Raw genomic sequence first — 26,141 nt, 5'->3', positions numbered from 1 at the left:
AATAAAATGAGATTATACATTTTTCTCTATGTTGATCAAAGGACTGCCTATGTTTAAGAAGGAACCACTTTCTTAATCTATATATTTTTTTAACCATGCCATAGTACTTAAAGTTTGCAGTAAGAAATTATCAAAAATGTGAAAATTGGAAAGGATGGGAATGACAGTTATATCAGATTTGTCTCATTGAACAAATCTATCTTGGCCACAAAGAAATGTTCTAGTACTTTTATCATTTGATATAATGCCAAAACGCAAATGAAAAGATCGAAGATGCATTAGTTCCTACAAACACCACAATTACACTAGCATATAATCAGAGGCAAACTATGAATATCCACTTATCAAGTAAATTACAAAGTAGTAGAGCTAACATTTTGACAGCGCTAAAAAGAATTTAAAAAAAAAAAGATCATGAAAAATTCTGACACATGAATTTTCTAGTTTTGGCATTGATTAGTTTAGGTTTCCATACTCTTTTTTTCTTTTTCTTTTTTTTTATGATGATGAGGTTTCCAAACTTGGATCATTTATTTTGATCCCTTGAAATAAATAAGTAGTTAATTGAGTTCATCCTCCTACCATGGTATTTTGCCTTTTCTGTGTGAAATGAACATCAAGCTTCCTTGAAGGGAAAGACAAAGCATGTTTGGACCTAGAGGGGGGTCGTATAGCAAGAAAATTGGAGAAAAAATTAGTTGTATTTCCTTTCTGAGATAAGTAAATTAGTTGGCTATTTTTCCAGGACAAGGGTGAAACCTTTTTCCCTCTGAAAATAGGCAATTAGTTAGGCATCTTGCCTGTCTTGTGTCCTTCAGAAAATGTTGCAATCTTTGTCTGTCTTTTACAACGCTTGGTCTTGGACCAGGCAAAGAAAACTCTGCAGAACTGGTCTTTTCACTACTACTTGTCTTTCTTTTCTTTTCTTTTTTCTGAAATATGGGGTGGATCATCTACCATTCCCTGGTCAACCGCTTCAAGGGGGGATAGGAATGAGAAATCCCTGGAATGTAGGATGACTTTCAAATGTCTTTGCTGTCATCTCTCAAAAAGAAAAAAGAATACCAGAAGCAAAACTAAATACTTTGAATTATCTCTTGTCATCTAGGAGACTTTGGGAGTCAAAAAGGAGTCTAAGATTTCCAAATCACTTGGAGCCTCTCCAAGATATAAAAAGAGGTTTTTCAAATGGTTTAGCCTTCGGTAATGCAAGAAACAAGGAGAGGAAAGTCTAGAAACTCATTTGAGAAAAGCATAAAAGCAAGAATTCTTATAAAACTCAAAGGGTTTGGGTGTGTTCGAATTGATCCTAGCTACAGAACCAAAATGCCAATTCCTAGAGGAAATGCTGAAATGGTATGCGTGGCCATAGATAAAGACAAAGGAAGCCAATATGCTTTGAAATGGGCTGTTGATAATCTTGTGGGAAAAGGCAAATATGTTACATTGATTCATGTCAAACAAAAACAACCTTCCTCTGCTTCATGTAATTCTCTCTTTTTATCTTCTACTCTTCATATTGTGTTCCATATTGGTGTTTGTAATTCAGCATTAATTAGATGCTTACAGTCAAAGTCCTGATTTATGTGTCTAATAATTGAAAATGCATATTAGTCTTTCTATAACGAATGCCCTGATGCTGATTTTGTTTGCACAATAACATTTGAAACAATTATTCTGGTATCTGTATGTGCTTGAATTCTCAATGCATGGACTTATTCGAAATAGAATCTCTATACAAATACCTACCCATCAGTCCATCATTGTTTTGTTATGCCAGCTTTTCACGTCCATATTGTGAGAATGCATCATCTCGTAAGGCTGCAATCCTAACTGCATAAAAGTACAATACAGTATCAGTTTCAAACAAATTTGTGAAACTGCAGAGAAACAATGTAAGAATAAGGCAAATAGCTCGAGAAAGTTAAGCTTATGGTCAATACTCCAAAGAAAACAAGCAATTCTCAACATTTAATTCTGACTGATAATCATGCAGTCCAAACTATGCTGTTGGACACAATGCTTAAAACTCAAAGATACCTGCTCTGCATGTATTAATAATGTCTGCAGCATGGTAACAGTTTCTGCTCGGGGGTTTACAGATACTGGACGAATATGCAAGCATACGTTTCATGCTTGTATGTTGTAAGATTTTTCGATATTCATCTTGGAAAATCTCATTAGGAATTCCAAAATTTTTATCATTGTTGCAGTGGTGAGCCACATTGCTCTTGCTGATGCTAATGATAGCATTCAAAGATCATATAAAGATGCTGATGGCCAATCCAAGGAGTTGTTCCTTCCCTTCCGCTGCTTCTGCACTCGCAAGGATGTAAGATCTGCTATATATTTTGAAGTTCTGAATTATGCTGGTTACTTATTTCTTTTCTTGACTTGCTACAAGAAGTGAAAAGAAAGAAAGAATAGGATTTCATCATGTACTGCAAAAAAAGAAGTAAATCATAGAATACCTACATAAGTTTAGAAAAGACCTAGTAATTGAACCCAAAAAGTGTCCAAGAGAGAAAGTTAACCATTCATTCTCAAGAATCATCGATTAAAAAGATTATGAAAAACCCACATCTAAGTTCCCTGATTCAACATATGATATCTTTCAGTCCATTCTTTAAACCCAAAACCCCTCTTGGATGCCTTTACCTGATCAACATAAATTTCCTTTTTATGTTTAGGTAGCAAGCTTTTAGAATTTGACTAGTTATCTTGCAACAGATACGAGTTAATGAAGTCATGATTGAGGATTTGGACATAGCAAAAGGCATATGTGACTATGTCAGGGCAAACTTCGTTGAGAATTTGGTGCTTGGTGCTCCATCAAAGAGTGCATTTGTTCGGTAAATTACTTCTTTGCCCCATTTATCTACTTTCTTACTATCCAAATAATTAAATTCAGAGATACATACAGATGTGAACACCTGTTTCTGTTTAAGATCAGCTATGCTGGAAACTTTTAAGAGAAGTAACTTTCTGCAAGATACTTGATCCTTCTTCCTTTCTTTTATTAACAATCACTTCAATTTTGGTTAGAGAGCCTCAAAATGCAGGTCTATTCCTAGAATCAAACCTATATCAAGAACCATAGATGCCATGATGAGCTTTTTATAACCATAAACACTCACACAATGCACATGCATGCAGACACGCAAAGGCAATACTTTTCATTTGTCAGAAAAGCCAGTTGAAAGCATTAGAACCCATATAGTTCACTCTTACCTTGTATCTGGTGCCTACACCACACACTGCAGAAATGTTCAAAGAAGGTGACTTCAGGGTTGGTACCAAAAGAAATTAAAAAGTTCCATTAATTCAATCTCACTCTACTTGTATGGTCTAACTGAATCAACCATTCTTCAAAACAATATGAAGATAGTAGAAATATTATCATCTAGCAACTACTCGACTAGCAGCATTAGTGTTGCTATTTCCCTTTTCCCCTGATGAAGCATAAGTGTGATGCTATTTTTGTACCTCGTTACTAACAAATCTTTGGACGCAGCAGATTCAAGACTAATGACGTCGCTTCCACTGTTTCCAAGGTGGCACCAGATTTTTGCAATGTTTTTACCATCTCAAAAGGAAAACTCTCATCAGTAAGGGCTGCCTCCTGTCCAGTTCCAAATCCACCGCCTCGCCAAGGGCAAAATCAAGGCACGACAAATCCTGTCCTTTCTGATGCACGTCTGATGCATGGCAGTGGAGTAAGAGGTCTGGTTCTGCAATTTCGCCATGTCTAAATTATGGTTTTAGTACAGGTAGAGGAACTAAATGCATCACTCAACTTGAACAGGTTTTTCTCATGATAAATCACCGATTGCCCCACGAACTCTGGCTGAAGATATGGACTCAATCAAGTGAGTTGTGCATATATCAAGAAATGACTGCTTTTCACTTTCTACATAAGGAACAAACAGAATGACGGTATTAGGCATCTCACATTCAAAATCATTAAGATGTTTGGTCCTTTATCAGAATTCTTAAATCTGCATGGGTAAAAGTTGTGTGGAACCCACATTTCAACCAATACCTGCAAAAGAAATGCGATGAAAGTGAATAAACAAATCATTTGATTGATTTCCAGCAAATGAAGGCTAAGACATACAGTAACCGTACTTTACTACCCTTGCTCAGGTCACCATTTACTAGAGGCAAAACTCAGAATAGGTCTTCTGGAGACTTCTCACTGCCAGATAGCGACATATCATTTATCAGTTCGGGCAGGTCAAGCATGGACCACTTGTTCCCTTTACCTGACATTCAGGACATGGCATTTCCCCCTCGTCTTTCAAATGGCTCTGAAACAGAGAATACATCGAATTTTGGTTCATCATTCTCAGGGCCAAGGACACCTGATACAAGCAGTTCTGGTACATTTCCATCCAGAACACACGAAAATGGCAGCATATCATGGTCGTCATCATCCAGCCAGAGTCAGGTATGCGCATTGATACCCAATACTGTTAATTCATCAACCGAAAATAAAGTAGTCTTGCGAAACCAAGTTAGTAGTGATTACTGTCTTATCAATCTCCAACAAAAAAATAAAATTCAAAGGACAAAAAGAAATTTATTTGTATTACATGCATATTCTCCACCATACAGAAGTAGCATTAGTGACCCAATGAGATTTACAGATGAAGTTTCCGAGCCAATCTTACAAACAATGTAGTACAGGAGTAGAATTCAAGTTTGTGAAAGACTTGGCAGACAACAAAAACCACTTCAAGCTTTAAGCATGATTTAAACTTGAAATGCTTTACTAATGGAAAATAACTACTTAATTCACACTTTGTGTAACAAGTTCAAGGTAATAGCATAAAACATAGAAATTACTCAGGTAATACTATAAAGGCCGATCAGTGTTATTGGTCATATGAAGATCGCAAGACACCAAGACCAAAGATTGTTAGTCAGGCCTTTTAGGAAAGAGAATTTGTGTAATTAACACAATGCCTAACTTCCAACACAAAATATTCCCAACTAATTTCTTATATGGTAGTCGATTACTGAACACTGATATAGTGTGATATTGTAAGCCATTGAACATTCACTCCGCTATGAGATTTAAACCCTCCAGACAGGAATAAGAACTAAGGTTTCTTCTCTACGTTAATTCACATTTACATCAGGTAATGTTCCAAACATACATCTTTCACTTGCTTTTTCCCTTGCCTTCGTTCCTGTGGTTTCTGCATTTTATTTTCAGTGGTTTGATATGACCAAGAGAAAATTTTTACTTCTTCAAAGAAGGTAAGGAATCTTATCTGGGGTAAGGGGTATAGATGAAGGTTTTCAGGACCTTCAAAGTTACTAGAAGATGCACCACTAACAACATAGGCCTTTCCAAAGCAACGATGATAAATAGAGCATTTATTAAACAATGGCTTAAGCTGCGTATCTTACGCACAGGAGGATGTAGAAGCTGAGATGAGAAGGCTCAAGCAAGAGCTCAAGCAGACAATGGAGATGTATAGCACAGCATGCAAAGAAGCACTCTTAGCAAAACAGAAGGTGAGCACTTTTGCAATTCAAAATTTTCAAACTCCTTGTGCAGTAAGATCTCCATTCGTTGCACGAAATACACAAGAAGTCAAAGATATAAGAATTTTATCAGCCAAATTGGAAATGGCCAAAGTAAATTTAAAATATTTGCTCTAGGCATTAGAGCTTCAACGTTGGAAAATGGAGGAACAGCAGAAGCTAGAAGAGGCACGATTAGCTGAGGAAGCAGCACTAGCAATTGCAGAAAAAGAAAAGGCCAAGTGTAAGGTAGCCATTGAGGCAGCTGAAGCAGCTCAGAGGATTGCAGAACTGGAAGCACAAAAAAGAAAGAATGCAGAAATGAAGGCACTCAGAGAAGAAGAGGAGAGAAAAAGAGTACTGCATACGCTAGCACATGGTGATGTTAGATACCGGAGATACACCATAGATGAAATTGAAACAGCAACGGATCACTTCTCAGAGTCTCGAAAAATTGGTGAAGGTGGATATGGACCAGTCTACAAATGTAACCTAGATCATACACCTGTTGCAATAAAGGTACTACGTCCTGACGCATCTCAAGGAAGGGCACAGTTTCAGCAAGAGGTATGGGACTTAAATATACTTAGGCATGTTTGACTACCCTTAGAACATCAGTCATCCAACTACAGCTATGTAACAAAAATTAAAAGGACGAAAAATGCATATACTGACCAATGAAATAATACGAACATGCTGAAAATATATAACAGATTCAAGCAAATTTTGATAAAGATGCACAACCTTCTGCAGCATCTGTACGTACATTTTAATGCATGAAATCAATAAATCTTCAGGCCCTAATGCCAGAATTAAGCACTAACATCCTATGAAGGAATCAAATTACAACAAATAGTTTTACTGAAACACACTAGTGATGTCTTTCTCATATTCTTTTGTACTATGTTGATATAGGTTGAAGTTCTTAGTTGTATACGACATCCGAACATGGTTCTCCTACTAGGAGCATGCCCAGAGTATGGTTGCCTCGTGTATGAGTACATGCCAAATGGGAGCTTAGATGATCGTCTCTTCCGGCGAGGACAGACCCCAGTGCTTCCCTGGCAATTAAGGTTCCGAATAGCAGCAGAGATTGGCACTTGCCTCCTTTTCCTCCACCAGACAAAGCCAGAACCACTCGTTCACCGGGATCTAAAACCAGCCAACATTTTGCTTGATCGAAACTATGTAAGCAAGATCGGTGATGTTGGTTTAGCAAGGCTTGTCCCTCCTTCTGTAGCTGATACTGTAACTCAATACCTTATGACATCCACAGCCGGAACATTCTGTTACATAGATCCCGAGTACCAGCAAACTGGTATGCTTGGAATAAAATCCGATATTTATTCTTTAGGAGTCATGCTTCTTCAAATTATTACAGCAAAACCTCCCATGGGTTTGACTCACCATGTTCAGAGGGCCATTGAGAAGGGGAAATTCGCTGATATGCTTGACCCAGCTGTTCCAGACTGGCCAGTAGAGGAGGCCCTGAATTTTGCCAAGTTAGCTCTTAAATGCGCAGAACTAAGGCGTAAAGATAGACCAGATCTTCGTACTGTGGTGTTACCTGAACTTGATAGGTTAAGGACTCTAGCAGAAGAAAGAATGTCAGGCATCATTCCTAGTCCAGCAACCCTAGTGAGAGAAACCCCAAAATGTGCCTCTCAGGTAATTTTCAAAGTAAAATAATTGCTGAATTCTAGATAAACCAAACAAAATGTCTCTATTTCCAAAGAGTCCGGACAATACAACGTTGGAATTGTTTGAATATCTCTACCCTGTCCGAAAGCTGACGAGATACCCTGTCCATTATATCCATCTATTTTTTCTGTGGCACACTGGAGAGCTATAAACTGCATGGCTGCCTTATAATTCAAGTACTTCTAAAGACTGATCTTTTTGGATAATCAATCGTGTGGTTTAATACATTGTTGAAAATCCTGTTGCAGGTGAGTGAAGATCAGCCGCAACAATCTGGACGTGAAAGTCTAACAAATGGGTCAAGCGCTCCAACCTTTTCAGATAGAGATCAATGAGTAAGTTGGCGAGCAGTATGTTTGAAGAGATTCAGAAAAAAGGTTGTGAGATCACCTTAATGCTGAAGGCTACCAGAAAACCATTGTTTGATTTTATTTAGACTGCAAGATGATTTTTTATAAGGTTGTCTAGTGTTTCAAGGTTGCCTAATCTGATTATCTTTTCCAAGAATATTGGATAAGTAGTCTGGCATTTTGCCCAGGTTTCCCTTAAGTCTCTTTTGTCTGGTAAAACCAAGAGGCATGTAATAAGACTGCATTTTTAGTTATTTAAATTCCAAGTCACTCGAATTTCAAGTTCCCGTTTACCTCTACATAGTATGCTCTAAAAGATTTAGAAGCAGCAACTTTCATCACTTCCATTTTCTGCAAGTAATCTAGTGTTTCAATTCTCTGCATTTGAACGATTCCCAGTTTTTCACATTTCTGTCTGGCTAAATGTTCAATTAGTTAAACTAAATGACAAGTGAAAGCGTGAAACGATGAGGAGAGAGAGAGAAAGTGTGTTGGCAAAAAAAAAAAAAGGCGCGCACGGCAGAAGCAATTTTAGCATGTGTAAAAATACGTGGGAAGAGGAGGACAATTAACACATTACAAAACTCAATAATTTATTAATCGAAAACTCAATAATAACAATATAAATTCATAGCCTTTAGCTCAAAACCACTTACAAATTTCAACTGTGAAATTTTTTCTCAAACGTATTCTTACGATTTAACTCAACTCTTCCAGTAATAACCTACTAGACTGATAGTATTTATAGACTCCAAAATTTCATTAAACAAGTACAATTGTAAATTGAAATTTACTTGGAAACTGATTTTAAATTTCCTAATCCGATGTGGAAACTAAACAAACAAGACGGCTAAAAGAATTAAGAAACCAAATACAGTTTGGTTTAATTTCCCTTATTGCCTCCCTTAAACCAAACTCTTGATATTGTCATCTCCAATGTCATCACGAGTTTGAATCTCCATGAAAAATTCAGTTGCAATATAAACAATATTCAACACCAACTTGCAATAGATTTTCAATTTCATCTTTACACGTGGTAGTGGGCAAAACTTATACTTGTCGAACAATTTTTTGGTTTGATCACTTCTGACAAAAAATTCAGAAGTGATCAAACGATATTCTCTCAGCGGCATTTTGAATAGCTCAGTATAAAGGAAAAAGTACAGTGATTTGATTATTAAGAACAATGACGAGATAGCTCAAAAAAAACATGCTTGAGTTCAAGCTCAAACTCCACAAGAACATACTGCAAAGGTCAAAGTGAACTGCATGGAGAAATATTAATGTCCCTCATCAACTTGATCATACTCGATAACCAAGCAATTAAAAGCAAAGATTCAAATTACGAAGTTAACGCATACTATGTTATGCTTGTCATGCAACTACAACAAGAGACGTGAATTTTGCATTAGTTTCCGCTGAGAAAGGCGTTTAGGGAAAAGGGAACCTGAAAAAATGAAATCCAATGCTCGAATTTGGTCCTGTGATCAGAAAATCTAGACTCATGCAGGAAGCAGTAGATTGAGATTTTACATAGTATTTGGCTGTTATAGAGGGCCTGAGTCTTTGACATTATCGAGTGATGAAAATGACTCTCTGCAACATCAACAAACCTCTTAGGTGGCATTTGGTTTGCACATTGGAATCAGATTCGGATTTGAGATCATTCATCCTGGGCTTGGAATGGAATCTGTCATTCCATCCGTTTGGTTTAGTACTAGGAATGGAGTCAGACATTCCAATACATCCATTTGGTTTAGTCATTCTAATACATCAATTGGAACGCAGATGAGGAAAAATTCAATGTTACAAGATCTTACTCGTATCATCTCAAGATCTGAAATATCTCCTAGAGTAATTTCTGCAAGTCACAGAGCCTATATGTCTTGGTTTGTGTTCTTCCTTGCAAACAAGCTTGGCATAAATAACAACATTATCCAACTAAACTTCTAAGAGTTCCTAACATTCTCAGCTAAACTTAAAGCCAAGTTGACATATAACTATCCAATTATGCTGAACTATCCAATCATGCAAAGAAGCAAACATGCTCCAGTAATGTAAAGACAATCTTTTCTGGAATCTACTGGTTTTCCATTAACTAAACTCTTTCTGGAAGTTCCAACAGAAACTCAACAATGAGTTATAGCAGCACCTGGAAACCAGAGAAAGTGGATCTAGTAATCTCAAGATTCTATCCAGAATTTGAGGGGGAAGGACTGAGAAAGGAACGAGTGAAAAAGACTATTTGATGAAGGAACAACAATCATTTGCACACTTCTCCTCCTTGTTTCTCTTTTTCCTCTTTCATAAATTTCATCGATTTTTTCATGGTTGCTAGTCGGCCATACCACAGCATGGTGCAAAGATCCCCTTGAGACTGCAAGCATAGCCTACCACGCTATAACTGAAGTCATAAGACATAAACTAAATTTATAGCAACTGTGCAGTAAGTTATTAGCATCTTAAGAAATTATCCAACAAACTCCAGCAACTCATTAAGATTTTGTACTCTAACAATATCTGAAGAAAAAAGGATACAAATTTGCAAAGCCAAAGAATAGTCCAACAATGCTTAAGAAATTGGCCATGCAATGTCAGATAAAGGAAGCTGAGGCAGCCATGTTGGTGATTTTAATCATTGGTTGGCTGGGATAGCTAAATTGAAAAGGTGATCTTAATGATTGGTTGCCTGATTTTCATATTCTGCTTGGTGATTGGATGAGGTGATTACAGCTTTCGACAGTCATCTTCAGCCGCATTATCAGTATCTTTCTGTTCCTAAACCTGCAAATCCGAATAGAAATGACACTGGGTGTAAGTGGCGATCCTAATGACGGATATCTTGACGTTCATATATCATCAGACAATGGTTAATTACTTGTGCTTCATCCTCTTGATTCTTCATCTTTTTACATTCTTCATCAGTTTCAATTGAGAAACAAACTATTTACATCAAACAAAATGCAAGATGGCACTGAAATGATTGTGGCAAAACAAGAATGAAAAATATGGGTACTTATTCAATCCACTCTTTCGATTTGCTGTAAACCCATTTAGTTTATGTCTTGATCCAAAACATTTTTCAGTTTAAAAAAATAAAGAAATAAAAGGTTTCATATCTAAAACCGGAAGAAAAAAGCAGAGCCTACCAAATGACATGGCACCTACTACTTGTCTCCTTCATGCATTCAAACTTTGGTAAGTAGCTATGAACTAATGCTCACCAAACTTGTCCTTTTCCACATCCCAACTTCTGTGCTGACATCCTAAATATGGAAAATACAAGCATATAAGGACTTTTTTCAGAAAAGATAAATGAAAAAAATACAGCCTTGGCCTACCTATATACAACAACTCTTGGAGTAAACTGCATCTGCTCCCAACATTCTGTTCACCTGTAGCTGATGCTCTTTGTCCACCCAAAGAGTCCCACCAGGTTTTTTTGTCTCACTATTCAAGTGAGAGGCTGTCCTTTTGGCATAAGCTGCTTGTTGCATTGAAATCATATTGATTGAACATTTCATCAGTAATTCCAAAACACTTGGTTACTCCGGAATTTTTTCTTTTGATATATTTTAATAAGTTGCTTATAGGTCCAATCCCTTTTATCTTTGAACTCCAAAAAGGCCTCCGCGCTCAAGTGAAAATCCCCTTTTCCCATCGCATCAAAAACAATTCCATCTGTCAATATCGTAGCAGGAGTATCTGTGTCCAATCTGCTCAAAGCAAATTCCAAATTCTTTCCCAGCCTTCTCTCCAAGTATGCATCAACTATACAACCATAAGTCACAAGATCGGGTACAACTCCTTCATGCTGCATATGTTCAATGCTCAGATGCAAGTCCCAAAACAATGACATCTTTGCAAAAGCCAGAGCTCGAATGTTAAAAGTAGTCAGATCAGGATGGAATCCACCTTCCACCATTCTCACAAAGGTCCTCTGCAAGCTTTTCATTTTGAAGTTGGCGGCAAAGGATAACAGGAGAAGGTTCCACAGAAGGTTTCCTACATTTCTCCTGCCAAGACCAACATCCTCTAGAAACTTCCCTAGACTATAGAATTTCCTTTCCCTGATATAAGCAGATGAAACTGCCCTGATTCCTTCTTCCTCTATGAGAATCCTTGAACTCTTAAGACGGGCATATGCAACTTCCATCTGAGCCACTGAACCAAAATTGCTGGAATAAATGACAAAAGCATTTTGTGTGACAGAATCTACCGAGAATCCCATAGCAATCATCTCTGTTAGCATAATTTCCATCAACTCAAGTTCTCCTTTCTTACCAAAACAAGAAATAGTCTGCGCATATATTGCAGGTAACATCATATGGTTTCTCAAGCGTACTTGATGCAGAATTCTGCTCACCAAATCAAAATGTCCACTGGTTGCATAGACATCAATTAGCTCTGAAATTATAGGAACACTGGGTAGAAAAGAACTGTTAAACATTTCATCCCAAATACACTGTGCTTGAGAGAACAAACCTTTGTTGGCATAGCACAGCATCAAAGTAGACAGAGTGGAGACATCAGGCAAAAAACCTTTGTATGGCATTTCAAGCAAAAGCTCCTCAGTAACATGAAGTAAACTTTTAGTGCATGTGTTTGAACTGAATGGACAATCCATGTAAGCATCATGACGATCAACATTGCCTTCTTGTTTCCCTTGCAAAAGTCTCTGTTATGAGCACAACCACAACACATAGTGAGGTTGTCACGCTAAAACTGCCACAATAATTTCTAATTGGATGACTTAAGCTTTTGCATTCCTGCCGAGCTGGGTATTTGTCAATTAAAAAGCTTTTGTCCAGTTTAGTATCTAATTGAGGATAGGAAGCTATACCACTCCAAGATACTCATATCTTAAGATGTAGTAATAACCTACCAAAAACTGAACTTGGAAATAAAAGAAGGAAAGCTCTGTAAGAGAGTAATCTGATGCAACAACGATAGAAAAATCTGGATTTTACAATTTTTTCTTGTTTTCATGTAAAATGCTAATTTTTCCCATATACTGCTGCAGGCAACCAAATAGTTCCCCTTGCTTCAGCATTCAGCACAAACATTTATCTTAAAATCTTATATCACCCAAAATATCTCCACCCCTCCAACAATAGATTTCCTATCCACCCTACAGAATTTAATTCCCATACCAAATAAATCTCAAAACTTCTCTTTTTACTATTTATTTTTAGCAGAAACTCAAACTTCCCTTTCAGTGCAACAAATTTGGAATCTTTGAAGATCAAATATTGCTATTGTTGAATCTACTTTAAGTAGTACGGGAAAACATACAATAACTAAAGGAATTCAAAACAGAAAACTGCTTTACATACAAAATTACCTACTTAATTTTGGTCCTAAACCCAAAAAAAAAAAAAAAAAATCCCAATTCAAATATCCAGTTTCCAACAGATACAATAATATCAAGCAACAAATTTTTAGCAGAAACTCAAACTTCCCTTTCAGTGCAACAAATTTGGAATCTTTGAAGATCAAATATTGCTATTGTTGAATCTACTTTAAGTAGTACGGGAAAACATACAATAACTAAAGGAATTCAAAACAGAAAACTGCTTTACATACAAAATTACCTACTTAATTTTGGTCCTAAACCCAAAAAAAAAAAAAATCCCAATTCAAATATCCAGTTTCCAACAGATACAATAATATCAAGCAATTCCCATCAAAACCCAGAAAAAATAGCACTGAAAACAAATAAAAAGATTACAAAAAAAACCCAATAAAACTTGCAAAAGATGGAATATTTTAGCAGCAGTAAAAGTACGTAGTCATTACCTTTAGAGGCAAAAATTTATTTGCAGAGCCACTTCTCTGGAGAAATGAAGGAGAAACCATTGGATGGAGTGTGTTGATACGAAGAGTTGTGGAAAGAGGCAGCAGAGTTTCCATGGCTTCGCAGTTGAGCTTCAGAGAGGAAGATGGAAATATGGTAATGGTCTATTAGGAGTTAGGACTTTAGTTTCTGAGTGTACAATACATAGAGCTTAACGTACTAAATTTCAAGCTGTTTTTTTTTTTTGGGATAATTTCATAAACCTCCCCTGAGGTTTTATGAAATATCACCTAGCTCCCTTGAGGTTTACAAAATCTCACTTAACACCCCTTGAATTGACATTTTGATAATATTGGAAGCCCTTCTAACCAAAAGTAATATTAAAAAATTCATGTTTGAGGAGAGAGATTATTTTAGTGCCTTTAATACCCTTAGGTTATAAAAAAATGAACATTTTACAAACCAAGAAAAAAAGTACTAAATTGGAACCATCTTAAAAGTGAAAAGATAAAAATTGGTAAAATTTTATGTTACAGCCAATAGTCACTTTTATAGTAGGAAGAGATGGTAAAAACAAATAGTATTTTCTAAATAATTTCTACAAATAGAACCCTTCGTAGCGTTGAAGGTAATTAGTCTATAAAATCATACATTTGAGCAAAAAAAACTTAGTAATAGATGAAATTCAACTTCAATATCAAACAAAAAATTTACTCAAAATAGACAAACTTTTTTTATGGGTGTGAATATGAAATTTTATTATAGAAAAAGTGAGACTTTGAAAAACTGTTCGGAGTTTCAATTACTTTTATTTCTCTTGCACTCTACATGAATAGGAATAAATAAATAAATAAAGTTGTGAAACACCAAAAAAGAGAAAAAAATAAAAAGACTTGTAGCTATTCTTCTCCAAATACATTGAATATTTCATTGATTAAATTCTATATTTTATCGACATTTGCAATTCAATTATACATATATATATATATATATATATATATATGTATGTATGTATGTATGTTTGTACAGACACTGTTAAAGAAAAGTAGAAAATTTAGAGAAAGAAAAACAAATTTAAAAAATTTAAATATGAGGGTATTATTGACAATTCATCACCTTTGATATTAGTATATGGCCCTACTATCACTTCAAGGGTGCTAAGTGAGATTTTAAAAAGTTTAGGGGGAGTTAGGTGATATTTCATGAAACCTCAAGGGAGGTTTCTGAAATTATCCCTTTTTTTTTCCTTTCTTTTCTTTAATTTCAAGCTGTTGGAGCATGAGATAAATGGACTGTCAGAACTCAGAAATGGATTACAAATCTCTGCATTTAATATTAATACTAGACAATCGAGAGATTGCTTTACCCCAAAAAAAAAAAAAAGTCATTTTCTTATCTCATCAAAGGACACCAAGTCGCGTGATTTTTGGACTGTTAATAGGGTCGAGTTAATCCGAACTTCACTCTATTGGCTAAAAAAAGTTAGAATCCGATCTTGTGCATCATTAAATTAGGTTGAGTTTAGGTCTTAAAATAAGACGTGATCAAATTTTGAGTCGAGTTTGGACTAAATTAAGCTCGGCTCAATTATAGTTTGACCTGAATAATTAAGGATATAAGTATATATTTGTATTCATAATGATGCATATTTAATAATTATATACATTATTATGTCCAACCTGAATAATTAAATTTTAAGCCCCACCCTACTTCTCATATATATAAAATTATGAATTAATTGTGACTTTGGGTTAATTCTGAATTATGCTTGAAACCCTAATATGTTTATGAGTAAAATACAAGTATTGCACATGAAACTCAAAGTCTAAAAGCTCTTTTTATATTGTGAATAGAAATTGAACTTCTCAAAATCTAACTCATAAAGCTTAGTAAATTATTATTCTTAAAATTTAATAGAGCATACAAAACATATGCCATAAGTGTTTACGTGTGAGTTTAAATGCAAGTTACTTACAAGTTGATGCACATATATTGAAAGGAGCTTGGATAAGTAGAGCAAGTGAACTGGTGATGTTTTCTGCAATTTGGAGTGGCATCGAGAGTCCAGAAATGAATGTTTAGAATTGTAAAATTGATCTTTGTAAAAAAAAAAAAAAAAAAAGAATAGTAAAATTGGTGATTAATTTTGAGCTGATTATAATAATAATAAAGTACTTACGAGTGCTGATTAATTTTGATAATGTTGAATATAACATTATAATAAGACTGGCCAACTCATTCATGAAATAAGCTTATGAGTTTAATGCGTCATTTGACATTGTAGTGGCTTATATGTGTTCAAGATGAACCATTAAAATTAGCCCGGTAATAAGGGGAAGCTGTCACGATCAAGATTCGAATCATGCATCTAGCAGTTGGAGGTAGAAGGATATGGAGAGAAGTGGGAGGATTAAATATATATATATATATATATATATATATATATATATATATATATATATATGTTCAAGATGGAATTACGATGATGAGTTTATTTGAGATACCTGCAAGCTAGTTGCATAGAGTGTATTTGGATATCTCAATACTCGAATTTTGACCCGTGCTATGCATGAGTTAACCATTTGAAATCAAAATAGTAAAAGTATTTTAATTAAAAAAAAAAAAAAAAGAGTCATTTGGAATGGAAAAGCTGAAAGTTCAAGATGGTGTCAATTTCTATCAAAATATATTACTTTGAATAAAAGCAAAGGAAAAAAATCCCCACTCATAAACTTGAAAAAGTTATGAATTTACCTAAAAATTGTGTTTCATTATCATATATTCTCGTAATTACTTATAAAAATTTGTCCCATTTTAGAAAAATTCCTTTCTTTCAGAGTATATCGTACCTTGAGAACTTTGATGTAGTTTTTAAACTACACATGATTCCATGAATAACAAATAATAAAAAAATCTATTTCCAGTTGCATTAGTAGATAATATTTATTTTCAAATAATTACATCTTCAATAAAAAAAGATAAAAAAAAAATTACCAAAATTAAATAGAAAAACACTCAAATAATAAGGTCCAAAAGACATACAAAACTCACATATCACGATCATCCTCCTCATTCCCCTATTTGCCATCTCTTCTACCTTACAATCCAATACCCTTCCTGCTACTCTCCTCTTTCTTTATGCCACATTTGGCTAATCTTGCAGTCTCACCTTCTTTATGCCCTCTACCTGGTACTATCCCCTTTTATTTGCTACCCTTACTTACGTAACAAGCCTAATCTTTTTCCTACCTTGCAAGGCATCCATATCCTCCATCCCCTGCCTATTCTTGTAATCTTATACATCACTTTGTCGACACTTTTCTTCCATTTTATAGATTCTCCTCCCCCTATCTCCCTTTTCCCCCTTCGCTACCCATTTAACATCTTTCAAATAGTTTTGGCCAAATTTAAGGTGCAATTTGAGATCTATTAGAAAAATCAAAATGTGGGTATAAATCCACAAAATTTTGCCATCTTTGAAGTTTGTTTATAAATAGCCATTCAATTTTTTTTTTTTTAAAGATTTCCTGAACCACTTTCAAAGCTAACCATTCAAATACATCCTCGTTTATTTAAGATATATATTTGTATCAATAAAATTTGTTCACCTTAAAATTTATACTCATTATAAGAGTATTATATTGGATATATTCTAAAAATGTTATTGTGAGCACCTAATATAATTATAATGATGTCACACATAAAAACGAAAGAAAAAAAACCAAAAAGATATACTTATGAAAAGAAGATGCTAAACAATCATGAGAATAATTAGAATTTTGTATAGTTGCTTTAGAACTTGAGAACATGGAGTTAGCTTCTTTATTCCAATTAAGGATACTAGAGTAAAAAGAAAACTAATTGACAAAATGAATATTGAAAAATAAGTAAAGATTACCACGAGTAAAAACATGATAAAAAAACTTGAGAATATATTTTTAGGATATTGATAAATTGATTTTTTAAATAATAACATATTAGATCTAATTTTTGTGATTACATTATGATTATTAGTACTTGATTTTGTAAAGCAAAATTATTTGACTTAAGAGTTTAACATAAAACATTTTCCTATATGCAATCTTAGAATTCAAAGAATAAAAGATTAAATCTTATAACAAAAGAGAAATAATAGCAAATGCATGGCCTATTATAGGATAAGAAACATATAAAATGCTTAATTTGATTATATAAATTAATAGATGTCAACATACACATAGTTGTTTGTGGTTCATTTTGAGAAATTATTAATAGATACCTTACATTACAATGAAGCCAATTTCTTAGTAAAATAATAGATTTTGATAGAAATAACAGAGAAATGAAAAAAAATTGGGTTTGTCATGATTTTTTCCCCTTAAAATTTTTGTGGTGTTCATATCATGAGAGGTGGGGAAATTTCTCCAATTTTTTTTTTCAAATCCGTAATTATTTATAGTTTCCTTAATTTGATGTTCAAATCATTAATATGCTCATAGTTATTTTCAGTACAATTAACTAATTACAAAGATGTTTCCTTAAATTCGTTTTATAGGTATTAAATGGCCAAACTTATTTTTTGGTTAAGGTTAATAAAAGACTAAAGAAATTGGAGAAGATTTCCTTATTATTAGGTTCAAACATTTAATGTTCATTCTAATTTTGGTAAATTGGAATTAGATTGCAAGATCATAGGCATTCTTTCATATTTTTGGGTATACTATAGGTTTGAAAGAATCTAATTTTAGGGTCTAAACTTAACTAATAGTAGCATATTTTTGGACTCCATCCAAATACAAGGTACTAATGATATTTTAAACAATTAAATCAATAAAAAAATTAGAAAGAATGGAAATTTGGAAGCTCAATAGGTGGCTTTGGATGAAAAGTTATATATATATATATATATATAGTCTTATACATACATATATATATAGTCTTATATCATAAATACATTTTTTAATCCTTTCAATCAGATTTTAATCTCATGCAAATTATGTCACAAAAAATGCTACAGTAGCATCTATACAAATTTTTTCCAAATAGTGAAGTATCTATTGGCTCTTATCTTTGGAATGGCTCGAAACGAGTCAGTCAATTGAACTGGTCCGACTGTCTCTTTGGAAATTGGTGTAAGATTCCATGAGCCAAGAACCTCAAACGAAAAAGATGAGGCAGATAATCTAACTATTACAATGTTCATGAAAATCATATTCATCATTACAAACTAACCTCTTATCACAAAATTCAAAACGCGAAAATTGGTAGTCCACATCAATTTAAGTTCTACTGATATAATTGGCAATTTAGTTGAGAAATAAGATTTATTTCCACATAAAATTTACTTGCTTTGCACAAATAAGTGTTTTAAGAAACCAAATGAGAAAATCATAATTTGAAAATAATAAAGCAATTTAATTAGACAAGTTTTTTTCTTGTTATTTGATAGGTTGCAATTTTATCATTTATTTTATTATTAATTTCCCCTATTACCTGACTTGATGTGGATTAATTATTGGATTCTGCTCACTTTTCATAATTTGTATTTATTCCAGGGAGTAGATCGAAAATACCATAATAAGAGCCAATTTGACAGAAAAGAAGGTTCAGTAGCTGTCCGTAGTTCAGGGGCATTTTAGGAACAAAAAAAGATGCGAGCCCTTCGTTGGGTAATTTGGGCCGAAGCCTTCTTTCCTCCGGAGAGCGCCGCACAAAGGAAAAATAAAAGGAGAAGGAGGAACACAGGACTAGGCGTTCTTTCCCTTGGAGGCTAGAGCCGCCGCACACAGTAGCCATTAGAATAGGAGCAATTGATATATGGCAGAGAATGAGCACTAGCACCAGGGAGTTGCTTTTGTTGACTTTTCTTCCCTTTTAGTTCTTAGTAGTTGTTTTACCTTCCTCGTAGGACCTTTAGCATAGTTTTCCTTTTGACTTTTTCCTTGAGTCTTGGGTGGATGTCTCCTGCGCATGTCAGGAGCAATTGAAGGTCTCGGTCACTTTCTGTATTCTTCCATCAACTGAGCGAACTGAGCTCCCTTGGTCAAGGACGATGGCTGCGGCTTCCTCTCCAACTTTGCGTGGAATTTGTTCTTTTTTTTTTTCTCGAAACGATAATTGGTTGTATTACTTGACAAAAGATTTACAAGTACAAGCAAAAGCTCGAATGAACTTTACAAGCGGCTTTACTTGCCACTAAGGAAACCAATGTTCCTCATCTAGAATAATGCCCAAGGCATATTTACTAAGCTTAGTGCTTAGTTGATTGTTATCATTATGAACTAGGCAAAAGGAGCACTTATGAAACAAATCTCTGAGTTGTAAAATATCGTCCACAACAGTAGCCAATCTGATATCGCTTACACCTGCTGTTCGAACCTGATTGAAGAGCTGTCGGTTTGTTCACCAGGCTTTACTGCGTGGGATTTGTTCACCAGGAATGAACTAATTTTTCTTTTCTAGTCAAGGAACAACGGAGGTTTTGGTTGGCCTAAAATTGTGAGATCGATTTAATTTAATCTTTTTCTTTTATTTATTGGTATTCGCATATTTCTTGATTGCTATGCTTATGGTTATTTAATTAATTGATTGTCTTGGATCCGGATAATTAGTTGATTGGGTAATCTATTGTCAATTAGGGCATTAAATCCGTAATTGTTTAATTGCTCTAAAATAGTGACAACTGGCATGATTGGATTTGTGTCAGGGGAACACGCGGGCTAATCTAAAATAACCCTGGTAGTGCGTTATTTGATTAGAATAGGGCTCCTCTAATACGTAAGGCAACTGGGGAATTAAATTCTACGGGCGTACCTAGGATTATTTCTCAATTAGAGCAGTGATTAACGGGCGTACCTTGATCACCGACACAGTAAGGAGAAGTTAACTACCATCGCTTGTTTGGTAGTTATAACCTATTTATTGATAAATAATTGGAATTGCCTTTGCTTATCGATGATCAATTAGGTGAACCATTGCTGAAGTTATTTCTTGGCTAGATCCTTAATTATCATTCATTTGATTTTAGTAATTTGTTATTTAATTTCTAGTCGGCTATTTTATTTTTATTATTTTTAGTTGAATTGTTTAAATTGTCACCCCTGAGATAAAAACACCCCCCTTGTCACTGTGAATTTAAAAAGAAACAATTATTCCCAGTCCCTGTGGATTCGACCCTGCTTACCACTATCTACAGAAATTAATTTTAGTTTGAGCAGGTTTTATTATTGCACAGGTTTCGACAACCTGTCATTATTTGCTTTAATTCAACTCATATCGTAGAATGAAATTACTTTAAAGCCCATTTGGCTGGTGCTTATGTTAAAAAGCACTTTTGAGCGATGCAAGTACTTTTGAGGTATTTGATGAACATTATCTCATAAATTTAGAAGTAGAGTTTTTGGAGTTAAAAGCATTTTAGTAAAAAAATTAAATTAAATTTGATACTTTTAAAATAACTTTTGGGGTTTGAAAAATAAAATATAAAATATAATCATTTTATCCTATATTATGAGCTCAATAATGAGATAAATATATTTTAAAAATATAAAATTACATATTACACAACAGAATAAACACTTATCAAAGTAGGCATCTAAATTATATATTTAAACATTTAATAAGTGCTTTTATTAAAAGAATTAAATTTTTATGCACTATCAGTGTAGATGATTTTTTATACTTATAGGTGTATTTGTATGTCTTGTATGTAATTTCAAATTTGAAATTAGATTAAATGGTATGCATCTATGCCCGCTCATGTACACACTAAACACTGCATAAAAATTTTACCTTTATTAAAATCTCTATTAAAAAAAAAGGCACTTAATATTAAGTGCCCAAAATTTGAACTCTACCTAGGGGTTTTGTTTCAAAAGTGTAAATAGGAGGGTTCGAATTTAGAATCTCTCAATTACACTTCTTCTCAAATCGCCCGACCAATCCCTTCCTCTTGAATTCTAATTCGGCTGAATATTCATTAATCTTTATTAACTTAATCACATCCGGGCCATATAAACCAGATCTCATTTTTAGGCCCAATTATCTGTTGCAATACGTTTGGAAAAGTCTGGTGCCTAATCCAGCCCACTTTACTGCCACAAGTTTTGCCTTTGCAATCGCTTTTGAAATGTCCAAGCCTGTGAGCATCAGAAATTCCCGGAGAAAGGAAAGGAAACAGTATGTACTTTTCAATGTTTAAATCCTTCATTACATAATAGCCAAGTTAATGGAGGGTTTTATTCCTCAGCATGAGTATTAAATTCTTAATGTTCCTCAAATTTTGACTAATACCAATTATTAGTTGGAAACCCTAGGTTAGTGTTTTCTATCAAATTCATTGAACCAAAAAAGAATAATCATAAAATAGCAAAAAATACATCTAATCCTGCAATAAAGACTAAATTTGATAAAGGAAGTGGTCCAACCCCACATGTACCTTCTTTTTTATCTTGCTTTAATTATTTTTTTTTAACTTTTCAATGGGAAGAATACCATTATTTGAAAAAAAAATGTTTACATCATGAAGACGTTTTTCAAATACCTTTTTTTATATTTCCGTCCACCTTTTTATCTCACGTACATCATATTATAAAAGTTGCTACAGTATTATTTCAAATAAATTTTCCAAATGATCTCCTATCCAAAGACACTTACCTACTTCAATTCATGATACTATTTTTTTCTTTGATAAAGTGATAAATTTTCATGATACTATTCATGATACTATTATTTCAAATGTTGCTCTTTTCTTTTTTCCTAAATTGCCTCAAAGAGAAAAGTGAAGTAGAGAGTAACCTCACATGCTACGGCATGATAAAGGGGCCCTAAAGTGGTGTTTGTTGGCCCTAAAGTAGTGATTGCTTCTTGCAATATTGACTTGTTCAGTTGTCTAAAGAGAATATATAAAGAGTTAGCAGGTATACAGATCGGATTAGATCAAAGAGGTGCTTTGGCATTTTATTTAGATTTTTTTTCACTGTAAGTGGAATTCAGACCGCCGATCTACAATTTAAAGAAGAATTTAATTCATTTTTTGTGGCCAATGAGCCAAAGCTCGGTGGTTGGCAGTCCAGTGTATAAAATTCAGTTCCTTTTTTCAATAATGGAGCAAGGCAACAGTGTCAAAAAAATTTGGGACTTTTTATTTCCACTCTAAATCATTTGGGAAAAGAATATGAAGAAAGCTAAGAGATACATGACAGGCATGGCTTGATTTATTTGTTTGTCATTTTCACCCCACTTGAATGGAATAAATGGGCCCTTCATATTGTTCCAAAAATTGCAAACAAGTGTATAATTGGAGATATGAATTTTTTTTGGAGGTAACACATGTCTGCCTTTTTTTTTTTTTTTTTTTTGGAGGTAACACATGTCTCCTTTGTGAAAAGAGTATTCATGGCTACAATTTCGTAATGATTTTGGACCACCTTACAAAGTGGCCATGCCCGCACTAGGGATGCCAATGCTTATATCCTTGTCCTGTGCCCACTCACTCATTGTTTTCCTTACACTAAAGGTGTTATGGGCCCTCGAAAATTTCAGCTAATTAAAAGTGTTACATATCCATAAGAAAAAAAAAATTCTTTTAACATGTCTGCATTGACCCCATTATGATTTTTTTTTAAATAAAAGTGTAAGTAGGAGGACTCGAACTTGAGACCTCTTGCTTGCACTCCCTCCCTCCCTTCCTTTATTGGCTTCGTTTTTGTTTTTAGTGTAAGCAGGAGAACTCGAATCCGAAATCTCCCACTTATACTCCCTCCCCCCGTACCACCCAACCGAACCCTCCCCCTCTTATGATATTTTTGTTTCCACATATATATATACACACACATACATACATACATACACACACTTACTTACCTCTCTCTTGCTAAAAAAAAATTAAATATATTTATTTATATGTGTGTGCATGCATGCGCGATTCTCATCAAGGTGAACGATTAAAGTAGGAATTTCAAGAACCAAAACTGAATTTGTATACGCAATCACAATATGCTCTTCTTTTACACACACTTTTTATTTTTGTAAGGGCCAATTTTATGCCTTTAGTGAAATATAATCTAATCTCACAAAAATGGTTGATCATGTATCAAAGATTCTATGGTTGTCGGCCAAAAGAAGATTGAAACCCAAAGATCAAAGTACAACCAAGAAAGAACCATAATTAAAGGGGAAAAACAAAAGATTTGAGGAGAACCCAAACAATGGAGTGGGCATTTGCATTTTATTGAGCAGCATCATTCTGTTCGTTTCATTGGGACACTTTAGTCAGACACTATTCCATTACAAAAAAGTGTTTATCAGTAATGAGGGGAGCATTAGAGCCCATCCATGTTTGATTAACCAATGAGATTCAATCATTAACATGTACTTATTTGTTTAATAGAGATCTAATATAAACAGTGGGTGCACCAGCATGATTATTATCCTTGTTATTTTAGGGTTAAACAAATTCAAAAAACAAACCTTTTGGTAAAGTAGATGGGATTGATAGTTTGATTTGTGCTAAAAAAATTCACAAGAATCTTTTGTTTGGTAGTGCATTATGGAAGCAAAAAGAACCAATTGGATTCTTTGTTCCTTAATTACTTGGAATTCCACTAAATATTAGCTAGTCCACACCTGTTATTCTAGTTTTGATATGAAACGAACTTTCTAATTTTCTCAAGGGAATATAATGAGAACAACCCTTTAGTGTATTCATGTTTGAGATATTTTGAATACCAATATTGCCTTTGCAGCAAGGGATAAAAATGTAGAAATCTCTCGTACAAAAATGTTGTATTCCCTGTAAAGTGCTAACTCCCACAATTTTCAAGCTAGTTACATGACTTCTTTTATATAAATGACCTTTAATAAATTTATTTCCTAAAATTATCTACTGCAAAAGTAATATATTTCTTTACATAGAATTGTTCTAAGTCAAGCACATATACTGCTAAAAATCACTAGTTTCAATTAAGCTAATCTACTCCCTAATCCCTATTGCATTCAAATGGCACAAGCCTATATGAGCTTCATTTCTAAATTAAATGAGTAGGACTGCAAACGAATCGAGTCGAATCGAGTATTGATTTAATCGAGTTGAGTCTGACTCAATTTTATCAATTTCGACGAGTTTTCAATATAAAATTTGAACTCAAGTTTCATCTCAAATTCAAACCTAGTCGGACTCAAACTTGAATCTACTCGAACTTAAAAAAATAAAAAATAATTATTTTTATTTTTAAAAAATGAATAAAATATTCATTTTTCATTAATAAATAAACTTATATATATAAATATATTATAGAGTTGGTGTGAGAGTTAATAAGCTAAACTTCATAAACTTATATATATATATATATATATATATATATATATATTATAGAGTTGGCGTGAGAGTTAATAAGCTGAACTTCTCCATGCTCGGATCGAGTTCAATATATCAACTTGGTCGACTTGAACTCAATGTTGACTAAGATCGAGTCGAATTTTGAACGAGTCAACTCGAAAGTGTTTGTAAGTGACTTGATTCGTTTGCAATCTTACGTGAATGATATTTTGATTGCTTCAAAGATAAAACAAATTCTATTTAAACCAAAATACTTGAAATTGAAATTTGAGCTCTTTAAACAAGAATACCGGTTTAACTTATCTTCTTAAAATAAAAATCCTCACTTCACAATTTTTTTCAAAGAATATAACAAAATTTTTACTGTGGTGCAATGAAAAGCATTTTTCTTTTTCTTTTAGTAAAAGTGGAAGGTTTTGAACTCAAAACCTCTCACTTATACTCCCTTCTCGTACCTGTCAAACCATCCCTTGCTTTTCCGTACCATTTAATCAATCCCTCCCCCAATGTAAAGCGGTTGAGTATAGCATTCTACAAATATCAGAACACATTGCTGCACATTCAACAATTTTTTGCACTGCCCATGATATTTGTACAAGACTAGAACGAAATAATGCATGAAAAGTTCTGAGTTTAAACATAAGTGGTCTTGTATTCAACATCATTATATACGTGTCTCCAAATATCATTATAACTGTCTCCAATTTTATTTACTGATTCTATCCATTTATTATACGTGTCTTGGAACTCAAAGTAATAAATTTATTGTGTTTTATATTCAAATAATCTCATTTATATATATATGTATATATATACATATATGTGTATATATATTTATGCCATAAGTAGCTGGATGAAACTTCCTATTAAATGACAAGTAATAGACTTAAGAAAATAACAAGTAAGAATTACTTAATCACCAGAATTATATAAAGTTGATGGCTATAAACACAACCCCAATGCTTCAGGGAGTTTAATCTAGTTGTGAATTTTTCTACACACAAAAGCTTGTGCTCTCATGATCTATTGTGGTTTCTTGAAACTTATTTTGTGATACATTAAATACACATTTTGCTATTTACTTTGCTATGTAAATCTTGTATTGGGATCATTCTATTATAGAACTTTTTTTAAAAAAGTTGATTTTATTTATAGAACTAAAACTACTTTCTCTTAAATGTGCCTCGCTGAAAATTTTTCTAGATTCCTCACTATCTATAAAAGAATAAATAATAGTATGATTTTAAAGAATTTTAGGGTTTCAAGAACACCAAAAGACATATTTCTCCTTGGATTTCCTATCACTATAGTATACTCGATCAAGACTTCTTCTTTTTTTCGGAAAGGTGAGATTTTAGAAATAGAAAAGAAAGATAGGGATGTAAACCCAAAACCTTTAAATCCTAGATCTCAACCTTACTTTCCAAATTAAAATTGTCAA

At 33.8% G+C, this 26,141-nt stretch overlaps 2 protein-coding genes across 5 annotated transcripts; one reads left to right on the top strand and one right to left on the bottom strand.

Annotated features, from left to right (window-relative positions):
- Positions 1 to 1,326: 1,326 nt before the first annotated feature.
- LOC113693437 (U-box domain-containing protein 35-like) lies at positions 1,327 to 7,819 on the top strand. Its single transcript, XM_072053801.1, has 11 exons — positions 1,327 to 1,486; positions 2,082 to 2,138; positions 2,214 to 2,332; positions 2,731 to 2,852; positions 3,515 to 3,723; positions 3,806 to 3,869; positions 4,147 to 4,450; positions 5,425 to 5,526; positions 5,674 to 6,102; positions 6,451 to 7,203; positions 7,485 to 7,819. The coding sequence occupies exons 1-11, from the start codon at positions 1,327 to 1,329 to the stop codon at positions 7,569 to 7,571; spliced, it is 2,406 nt and encodes an 801-aa protein (XP_071909902.1). The 3' UTR covers positions 7,572 to 7,819.
- Positions 7,820 to 9,375: 1,556 nt separating this feature from the next.
- LOC113691649 (pentatricopeptide repeat-containing protein At3g42630) lies at positions 9,376 to 13,563 on the bottom strand. 4 transcript variants are annotated; one of them, XM_027209889.2, is made up of 5 exons: positions 13,386 to 13,563; positions 12,072 to 12,264; positions 10,928 to 11,993; positions 10,736 to 10,852; positions 9,376 to 10,370 (listed from the first exon to the last, which is right to left on the bottom strand). In XM_027209889.2, exons 1-3 carry the CDS (start codon positions 13,497 to 13,499, stop codon positions 11,110 to 11,112), a joined length of 1,191 nt encoding a protein of 396 aa, XP_027065690.1. In that variant the 5' UTR covers positions 13,500 to 13,563; the 3' UTR covers positions 9,376 to 10,370; positions 10,736 to 10,852; positions 10,928 to 11,109. The 4 variants fall into 4 exon arrangements, with proteins under 4 accessions (XP_027065690.1, XP_027065688.1, XP_027065689.1 ...); XM_027209887.2 differs by having other exon boundaries at positions 10,928 to 12,264; XM_027209888.2 differs by having other exon boundaries at positions 10,811 to 10,852; positions 10,928 to 12,264.
- Positions 13,564 to 26,141: the final 12,578 nt, after the last annotated feature.

The sequence above is a fragment of the Coffea arabica genome, chromosome 6c (assembly GCF_036785885.1).
Source record: "Coffea arabica cultivar ET-39 chromosome 6c, Coffea Arabica ET-39 HiFi, whole genome shotgun sequence".
In the NCBI taxonomy this organism is placed as follows: Eukaryota; Viridiplantae; Streptophyta; class Magnoliopsida; order Gentianales; family Rubiaceae; genus Coffea; species Coffea arabica.
The sequence above is the reverse complement of the archived record's forward strand: the minus strand, read 5'-3'. Positions and strand labels throughout refer to the sequence as shown.